We start from the raw sequence: 10,754 nt of genomic DNA, 5'->3' as shown, positions 1-10,754 counted from the left end.
TTCTGCCTCACCAAACCCAGATGAAATTGATCAAACGCACTTTCAAAGCTTTACAGCAACTCTTGGACAAGCTAGGGAGTATGTGCTACTGGGCGGCCGTGGATAAGACAACCATCTGTTGGTGATTCTCGTTGAAACAGGTTCACACGTCCAAATGAAACATTTATTTATTCAACTCGCAATTTACAGTTGTCACGTTCAGCTTCAATGGGACAGAGCAAACAGATTAGATGTTTGTCTTTGACTGAATAAAAGTGAGGGAACACAGAGAGAACACACAGTACTCAACATACAGGCATTGGGCATGAACGGCACCATCTATACGTTTCAGAAACATACAGTAGAGCGTCACCTCTCTAGCAAATGATTGTCCAATCATTGTCCACACAGTGCAGAACTAGACCATTAAACAATATGTAGATATATACACAGAGCAAATACATAGATATACTGTACAGAAAGCTTGCTCAAATTCATAGAAATAAAACAAATGCAAACTATCCACATTGTTACCTGTTTTACTTAATTGTGACAGACCTTCTCACACCTTATGTCACCAGGTAAAGCACTGACATTAGTGTCTCCAATTATCGCCAATATTCTCCTGTGCTATACAGCTGAATTATACTATTCATCCAGTGGGGAAAAATCTACAGTAGCTCATAAGGATCACACTTGGGAGGAGTAAACAGTTAACATTCACTTCACTCCAAAAACTTGGGTTCCCTCATTCAGTAGGGGCCTACTGTCCAATCCCACTCACAGCATAGTATAGGGCTATGTCTCTCTCTCTGTCTCTCTCCCTCTCTTGCTCTCTCTCTCTCCCTCTCCCTCTCTCCCTCTCCCCCTCCCACTTCCCCCCCCCCCCCTCTCTCTCTTTCTCCCTCTCACAGTGTGGTGGTGCGGGAGGTACACGTCCCGTTGTGGAACACCATGTCCGAGGCCAGGCACTCCTTGGGGAAGTCTGCCTGTCCTCCGCAGGTGGTGGCCTGTCTCTTCAGCGCCACCGCGCAGTAGTCCACCTGCTCCCCGTCCAGGCCCGACTCCAGCCAGCGGAAACACACGATCCGCTGGAAGGAGCGCCGGAAGTTGTCCGACACGAAGCCGTAGAGGATGGGGTTGGCGCCGCTGTTGGCGTAGCTGAGGATGACGAAGAGCTGGGTGATCATGGGGTCGGGCGGCCGGTGGAAGACGCTGACTAGCTGGACGATGTAGAAGGGCATCCAGCAGAGGACGAAGACGGCCACGATCAGGAGCACCATCCTGGTGATCTTCTTCTCCGAGCGCCGCCGCTGCAGCCAGCCCGCTTTGAGCCCCACCGCCCGCATGCGCGCCACCATCAGACAGTAGCACAGGCAGATGGCCCCCACGGGCAACAGGAACCCCAGCAGGAAGGTGTAAACCACGAACGCCTCGGACCACGCCGCCTCCGGCCACAGGAAGTTACAGTCCACGCCGCCGTCCTGCGCCGGGACCGTGTCGGCGAAGATGATGATGGGCAGGATGACCAGGAGGGAGAACGCCCACACGCACACGTTGACCACCTTGGCCACGGTGGGCCTGCGGTAGCGCGCCGCCTTGATGGGGTGCACCACGGCCACGTAGCGGTCCACGCTCAGCACGGTCAGGCAGAAGATGGACGTGAACATGTTGATGCCGTCCACGCTGAGCACCAGGCGGCACATGAGCGAGCCGAAGGGCCAGTGGCGGACGGCCGCCGAGGTGGCCAGGAAGGGGACGCTCAGCATGAAGAGCTCGTCGGCGATGGCCAGGTTGAGGATGTAGATGTTGGTGGCCGTCTTCATCTTGGCGTACTTGAGGATGACGTAGATGACCATGGCGTTGCCCGTAAGACCCACGCAACAGACCAGGGCGTAGATGGAGGGGATGATGATCTTACTGGGGTCCGGCTCCTGGTCGTAGTCTTCGTAGTCCAGGCTGGAGTTGTAAGGGAACCCTGTCGGGGAGGAGGGGTCATCATGGGAACCGTTGGCTGCCATGTCTGCCAAACCTTGCTAGCTTGCGAGTCGGTTAGCGACTCACTATAGAACACATTATCCACTGCTCTTAGCTGACTCTACCGTTTAGCTAAAGGTTTGCTTAACTCTAGCGACTGTAGTAAATGTCAAGTTTAGCTCAAGTTTGATTTGTGTCTGTTATACTCCTTTCAGAAAATGGCTTTCAAAAAGGAGAGATAGAGCAGAGTGTGAGAGTAGACCTTCATGTATTGCAATGAACAATTATGAACATTTGGCACTAAGTGTTAGTTTCTTTTTTCACGGTCCACATGGGACAATGAGAGTGTTCATTTCAACTAAATCAGAGTCCTTGAGGCTCTCGCTTCTCATATGACTCTCTCGTGGATTTCTTTATTACAAAGCCTGCCTTGGTTGTTTTTTTCTCCTCTTCATCCCAGACCCAGGGCACTGAAGCAATTAATGTCCTGAGGCTGCAAAGCCCTCATCTACGGAATTATTGGCAATGAAACCCTGCATAACATTCCATATTCATTCACAAATAAACGCACATCTTATTGCCCATCTGTTTGCAGGTTTCTCTGAGGAGGTTTGATTTAAAACAGGGCGAGGTTGTTGGGTATCACCCAAACTATGAAACTGCCTCGGAGAGAACATTCCTTCTGTTGATTAGAATGTCCTGTAACGCCGTATTTAGTCTGGATGTGGAGTCTTCTATCCCGCAGGCTGAATGGCACACTCTTCATAATATGTCTGTGGTAGGGGTAGGGTCGGGGGCTCACGGGTGGTCATTCTATCATTACCCTGCTGAATAAGTCCAAGGAAATCACTGGCTTTTGACGGCCTTCCCAGGATATGTTAGAATCCCATGTTCTTTGAGCTGAATACAGGAAGCCTGTAAGAAAACAAAAGCAGAAATTACTCTCCTTTTCTCTCAAGGAAATCCGAGCCAAACATCAAAGGAGCTTTGCTCAAAGAGGCAGCGATGACGTGAGCCAATATAGATGATTGAAACAATTCTTCTCCTAAATTTCTTTCACATGCATTTTAAAATGAGTGTGTGACTGAGAAGGTCCTCTCAGGTTACAATCAAGTATTATCAAAGCCTCACAGACTCTCTACACCTGTCCGGATCGCATGGGAGGACACTTGGCCAGAGCAAAAGCACAATCCCATTTTGCCTCCTTATTCCCCAGCTGGGACTGTGATATGAAACATTAGGAATGCTTTGCTGTGTTTGTATGCACTTGAGATTGAAAAGGTCGAAAATACATCTGTCACATCACTAAGATTGTGTGTGTGTGTGTGTGCCCAAGTGTGTGTGTGTGTGTGTGTGTGTGCGTGTGCGTGTATGTGTGTGCAAGCTTGTGAGTGTGTGTGCGTGTGTGTGTGTGTGTGCGTGTGTGTGTGTGTGCGAGTGTGTGTGTGTGTGTGTGTGTGTGTGTGTGTGAGCTTGTGTATGTGTGTGCGCCTTGACAGCCACCTACCGTACTTGCAAGGATCTTCAATGTCAACAACATCTTGAAAAATGTAATTTAATTTCTATACAAAGCTATGTCCACACTCTGACATCAAGGCTGTGACAGTGAAGAGAAAAATGGTGTTAAGTAGAAAGAACTCTGTAAGCCCATGACTATCACCCTTCCACATCGTTCATCCTTCTCTCCCTCTCTCCATCTTCTGCAGTCTAAAAACAGCAACATACATGGACTCAGTCGTTAGAAAACAAGAGCCTAATTGCCTTCGTGACTGGAATTATGAAATGGAGTTTTCTCCATTATGGTTGGCAAGCAGAGCCAGCAGGAAACACCAGGAGTGGAACATGGACAACTGATACAGAATAAAGTGGTGAGAAGCCAGACGTGTAAATGACACGTCAAATGCCAAATCAGGGGTCATGAACGTGTATGCAGCTGTTGCTGTTTTATACACATCATCACCTGAGTAACAGATGGGAGCTTTACAGTACACATGTATGTATGTATGTATGTATGTATGTATGTGTGTGCGTGTGTGTGTGTGTATGTGTGTGTGACCTAAATGTTTTTCTATGTGTTTTTGTATGTACCACCTCTGTGTGTATGTGTGTGTGTGAGAGTTATGCAGAGAGAGAGAGAGAGAGAGAGAGAGAGAGAGAAAGAGAGAAAGAGAAAAAGAGAGGCAGAGCAGTAGAGATAAGAAAGCATACAAAAAAACATTGTGGGTTGGGATATTGCTGATCTTTATCATATATTCTCACACTTCTCACTTCTCATATCTTCTCACAGATGGTAGACAGACAGGCAGACAGGACAGGACGGGAGATCAATCAGAAAGCACAGAGTAGAAAGCAAAGATCGCTAGATAACTACAACCCAGAGAGCCCCCTGGTGACCTGTTAGAGGAACCCCTTCCTTCCCTGGCCATGGTGGAGCCACAGTGCTCTACAGTGGCCGTAGGCACGCACCCTGTCCTGGAGCGGGAGAGGATGGGAGGGAACATGGAAGGGTGGGTGAGGAGGGTGGGTGAGACAGCAAGAGAGTTTAATCCGTTTTCCGTCCGGGTTTTCCTGTTACACAGCCATGACAGCCCCTCTGCTTCCCTTCTCCTGCTGGCGGGAAGGATAATATTAGCCTCGATCATATCTCTATCTCTGGTTGCCGGTCCATTCTCCTCTTAAAAAACGCAGTGCGGTGTGTGTGTGTATGTGTGTGTGTGTGTGTGTGTGTGTGTCACTCTGCATTAGGATGCATCACAGGCTGAGAGAAAGGCCACTCTGAAGACCACTCTGTCTGCCGTCAGGGACCGTGTTCCTGTCTCTCTCCCACTTTGTCTCTCACTCGCTATTTAAAAAAAATGAAAAAGAGGGCATTTCTGCTTTATCGGGATAGAGACAGTAGTAATTGACAGGAAGGATGGGTGATAGAGGAGGGATGACATGGCAGGTCGATAGGTCAATGGCCGGATTTGAACCAAGGACCCTGCGATTACGTGGCATGGGTGGCATAGCTCACCCAGGCACCCCTGTCTCTCTCTCTCTCTCTTTGTCTGTTTGTCTCTGTCTTTGTCTTTCTCTCTCTCTGTTTGTCTTTCTCTCTCTCTCTCTTTGTCTGTCTCCCTCTCTCTCTTTGTCTATCTCTCTCTGCCTTTCTGCCCCGATTGTCTCTCCACAGAGCTCTCATACCTCTAACTCTCTAAGTGAATTGAATGATACTTTTCCTACCATTGAATGTGATTTTGAATGGTATGGTGAAGGTCCTTTTTGGTAAGCTGCTCCATTGTGCACGGTCCTCTCTTACTGCTGACATCATTACCATACCTTAAAGTCTTCATTACCATACCTTAAATGCATATTTGCCTCCAGTGCCGGCATATTTATTTTCTTCCTGTGGAAAATCAATGGCCTCAAAAGGCCATATCTCTTGCTTTAAATGACTCAATACTTACTTTAAATACTAATTTGTCAGACTACTTGCAGCACCAAACTGGTTCCTATCAGTGTCACAGTGGAAAATTGGTTCAATTTCAAAAATGTTCCCAGCGTTTGCATAATCATGTGGTGGATGATGAACCATGTGGTGGAAAATGAACAAATGAAATGAAACTTCTTACTTCTTTCTTCTGGTACTGTACATCTGGTACTGTACATACTGGTACATACTGGTACATACTGGTACTGTCCATACTGGTACATACTGGTACATACTGGTACATACTGGTACATACTGGTACTGTCCATACTGGTACATACTGGTACATACTGGTACATACTGGTACATACTGGTACTGTCCATACTGGTCCATACTGGTACATACTGGTACATACTGGTACATACTGGTACTGTCCATACTGGTACATACTGGTACATACTGGTACATACTGGTACTGTCCATACTGGTACATACTGGTACTGTCCATACTGGTACATACTGGTACATACTGGTACATACTGGTACATACTGGTACATACTGGTACATACTGGTACTGTCCATACTGGTACATACTGGTACATACTGGTACATACTGGTACATACTGGTACTGTCCATACTGGTACATACTGGTACATACTGGTACTGTCCATACTGGTACATACTGGTACTGTCCATACTGGTACATACTGGTACATACTGGTACTGTCCATACTGGTACATACTGGTACATACTGGTACTGTCCATACTGGTACATACTGGTACATACTGGTACTGTCCATACTGGTACATACTGGTACATACTGGTACATACTGGTACATACTGGTACATACTGGTACTGTACATCTGGTACTGTACTTCTGGTACTGTACATGAAGTGCACGTGAGTGTATGTGTGTGCCTGCATGCATGCATGTGTGTGCACATGCCTATGTGCACGTGAGTGTGTGTGTTTATGTATGTGTGTGTGTGTGTGTGTGTGTGTGTGTGTGTGTGTGTGCCTGCAAGCATGCGTGTGCACATGCCTACGTGCACGTGAGTGTGTGAAGAGAAAATGGAGGATGTTGGTTATCAGAACCTTGACAAGGAGTTCAAGGTTCATCTCATCTCTGAGCATATCGTCCTGAGATATTGAACAAAGAGGACATAATGTCATCCTATCTGAAAGAGATGTTTTACCACAGTCCTGTGAAAACCTTTGTCTTTTTTAACATATGGACATTTGATCTTCATTTGAACTGAGAGATGGAGGTAATATAACTAAACAAATCCAACTGAAAATAAATATTTTTTTAAAAATGCTTGGAAAATTAATAGAAATGCAATTTTCTTATGAAGAAAAAGTGAGGACACCCGGACATTTATTACTACATAAAATGCCTAAAATTAGAATCAAGTGCACCACATCAGGTGCAAATGATTAGAAAATCGTTAGCAACGATTCTGGAGGAGCCTGTCTTATTTAAGCCTCAGACATATAGGCTGCATTTACACCGCAGGTCGTAATGCCTAGTTCCGATTTAGTGCCTTTAATCATTTTTGGAACGCCTGCTTACACCTACTTTTTCAAATGACCCACATCTGATACCTTTGCTTACACTGGTAACATCTGTAACGACCCACATGGGACCTGCATGCGTACATCAAAAACAGACAGCATATATTATAATATAAAGCCATTGCATTCCGTATGTTTAGAGGTCTGCAAAATATTGTGCACATTTTAAGGCGGAGAAGAAAGAGCACTTCACTGTTGAAGTGAGTGAAACTCACATCAATCACGTGCAAATCAGAATTGAGCGTTATTTGCGACCTGCCTGCTTAGACCGCAGTCGAAATGACACATATCAGATTCGTATCTGATTGAGGCCTGTAGATGCATATGAGTCAGAGAAGGGATCTCCAAACAATTAGAAATCAGCAATTCCACTCTCTGGAAAATAATTTACAAGTGGAGAACATTTAAAACAACTGCCAACATGGCCAAGTCTGTCCAAGAGGAGACCGTAAGATGGTTAAAGTCCCCAACAATCCTAAAATGTCATCATTGTGTCATTAATGTCACAATTCAACAGGTAGCTCTTGCCACAGTTGATGTAAAAGTACATGCATCTACCATCAGAAAGAGACTGCACATGTTTGATTTTCATGGCAGGTGTTCAAGGAGGAAACATTTGCTCTCAAAAAACCCTGTCAGGGCAAGACTAAAGTTTGCCAGAGAACACCTAGACAAACAATAGGACTTCTGAAACAATGTGCTTTGGACAGATGAATCCAAAGTTGAATTATTTGGGCACAGTAACAAAAGACATGTTTGGTGCAAACCAAAGACTGCATTTGAGCACAAGAACCTCATACCAACTGTTTTTGCTTTGCTGCAGCAGAGACTGGTCAGCTCACCATCATAGAATCCACTATGAAGTCTTTATTGTATCAGAGGGCGCTCGAGGAAAATGTGAGACCACCTGTCCAAAAAGCTGATGCGGATGTGGACCATGCAACATGACAATGACCCAAAACATTCCAGTAAGGAATATAAAGAAATGGAGAGTTCTGGAATGGCCAAGCCACAGCCCAGATCTTAATCCGATTGAGATTCTGTGGGGTGATTTGAAACGGGCTTTGCATGCAAGACACCCCTCAAACATCAAACAGTTGAAAGAATTCTGCATGGAGGAGTGGGCTTTTTTTGACATCTGACATTGACATTGACATTGAGGTTATTTCAGCCAAAGGGGGCAATACCAGCTATTAGGGCATAGCGTGTCCTAACTTCTTCCTCAGTAGGAATTGGCATCTGTGTTAATGTTTCGTTAAATAAATGATAACAAAGTTACATTTTCATTGTTTTTGGTTCAGTTACATCACCTTAACATAACATTATTATTTGTAAATATTGTTTGAAGACCAATTATTGCTTGTCCATATTTCTTAAAAAATAGCTAAATATTTCATGGGGTGTCAACATTTTTTGGGCGGGATTGTTGTAACTGGTCTATATCTATGTGTTTTACTCCAATTAGCTAATGAAAAGAAAGACAGACCATACAGTACAACAGATAATCTCAGTCTTTGATGCTGGTCTCTTAGCAGTTTGTTGCACATGCTTACAAGGGTATGGATTCTAACAACTTGAGAGCCGAGTTTAAATTTCTCTCAGTATAGTATGAATAACCAAGAGTAACCTTTTGAAGTACTTTGTATTTGTTTCATCAATGCATCTGTGTTGTGGACTATTTTGCATTCATTTCATGCCTTGCAGCTCGTAGACATGCCATGTACTGTATTTAAGTAAATAGAATGCTTGTCCATTAAATCACGGTCTGCCAAAAGAACGTGCTCACAGTCCATATATCATAGATGTAAGGGACTCATTCTCTGTTCTTCACAGAGACCTCTGTTCTTGAAGCCAAGTGTTTTTGTAGGACACAGAGAGATGGGCTGTCAAATGAAAAGTGTCAGGGGTCTGGTCTGGCTTTTTGAGTTGCTGCCCACAAATCACAATGTGCTGTACTGTGGTACCTAGTTCCAGCCTCCACTGTATCACTATCACAGACCGACTACATCAGGCTCGCAATTACATGACAAAATCCACAGACTCTAACCTGACTATTCCCAAACTCACTTTCAGAAGCATCCGTCTTGCATCTGGAATTTATAAGATGAATATATAATGTGGACTTTCCTCTGTAATTGTGTGTGCTAGTGCATAATAATTTCAAGGGTTTGCGTGGGAAATTGACCCCCACAAGGATGCATGCAATATGGATCACTCTGGACATGCCAGAGCATTTACCATATCAATCGAGAACTTTAAGTAATCAAATGATTCAATCATTTACACATGGCTTTTTATGGCTAAAGCCCAATTTATACTTCTGCGTAAAATCTACGCCGTAGCCTGCGTAGGCCCGGAGCCTACGGCGTACCTTTTCGGCACACCTACGCAGACCGTAAGAACTGTGATTGGTCCGCTTGGTAGCGTCACATGATTCCGACTTCTTTCTTCCGCTTCTCATCCGCTGCTAGACCGCCATATTTGAAACATGGATCAAGTGGAAGAGAGACTTGCCGAGGAGATCCGCAAATACGTACATTTGAACGACTCCTCTTCGCCCAATTACAAAGATCAGTATATATAAGCTCCAACTCCATTATGGCCCGCTCCATTTCAGTCGCCATTGTCACACAGATAGCGATAGCAGAGGGAAGGAAACTCTAGTACCTACCCTAACCGGAAGAAGCACAGCACAGGGGCATAGAAAACACAGTGCCAACTAGCGATGTGACGGTGTAATTGCAGGGCGACGCAGAAGTATAAATTGGGCCACTTCTTATCCACGCCCCCATATTTGGGGGAAAGTCGGATCTATGTTTAATATAACAGATATAAAGAGCTTACCTTTATCAATAATGATCATCAATGTCGCAAACGATTCATTAGATTCCATTCTAAAAATCCATATCGTTTTTTTTGTCGGCCGGTAAATAGAGTGCGAGTCACAAGCCCTTGTTTACAGCCATGTCACATAGGAAAACCAGGCATGCTTGGTTTCAACCACCGAATTTCCATATCATTGGTCCTTGAAAAGTCATTTTTTCCGCCTCTGCTCGATTCTATTGGCTCTGACGCTTCAAATGAGTGTTGAATCCTGACATTTTGACCAATGAGTTCGGGAGAAAATTGACTGCGTAATCTGAGCTGGTGTGAAAACGAGGGGGGTGCGCCATAGGGGCGCACAGAAAACCGAACAGGAGACCCCCTGCTGGACGCAAACAGAGTCTAAACAGTTGGATTTGGATGCAATTTATGCCTATAGTGATATGTCAATGAAATATAATCAATTTTACAGTCTTGATACATGAGAAAGTCTGATACACTGATGGTGCCAACATGTCTCCAAATGGCACAATTTGGTTGTCCGCCTAAACATACCTGTTCTAAAACAGGTACAAAGTTGCATTGGCTCACATTACTAGCATCTAATTTGGCACAAGTACTCATCAGACCCTGGAGTACTGATTCCTAGATGATTTGAGCTATAAGGTCAGGTTTCCAAGCTGATATTCACTCTAAAAGCTGTTGTTTTTTTAGGCGGAGAGTGAATTTGAGCTCTATTTACTCTTATTTTTATTTTATTTTTATTCTGACACTTCTACAGTCACCCCACATATGTTAGCTTTCATTTGATACCAAGATCATTATGAAGGCCCTTGTGATTGTGGAGATATTCTATATTCACTGTGAGCATGTCATTTCGAGCAGAAAACCTGAAAAATAGGACCGATAAGAACAGGTGTACTACGAGCATGTAGCAAAAATAAAATGCTCCGATTTAACCTGCTGTCAACCCTCAGGGTCATTT

At 44.6% G+C, this 10,754-nt stretch overlaps 1 protein-coding gene across 1 annotated transcript; it reads right to left on the bottom strand.

The window, feature by feature from the left end:
* Positions 1 to 887: 887 nt before the first annotated feature.
* sstr1b (somatostatin receptor 1b) lies at positions 888 to 2,000 on the bottom strand (the record flags this gene model as incomplete). The annotated part of the gene is made up of 1 exon (XM_080543876.1): positions 888 to 2,000. The coding sequence occupies one exon, from the start codon at positions 1,998 to 2,000 to the stop codon at positions 888 to 890; it is 1,113 nt and encodes a 370-aa protein (XP_080400002.1).
* Positions 2,001 to 10,754: the final 8,754 nt, after the last annotated feature.

This window comes from Nansenia antarctica (assembly GCF_963989245.1).
Source record: "Nansenia antarctica genome assembly, chromosome: 13".
Taxonomy (NCBI): Eukaryota; Metazoa; Chordata; class Actinopteri; order Argentiniformes; family Microstomatidae; genus Nansenia; species Nansenia antarctica.
This window is presented reverse-complemented; position numbering and strand designations above follow the sequence as displayed.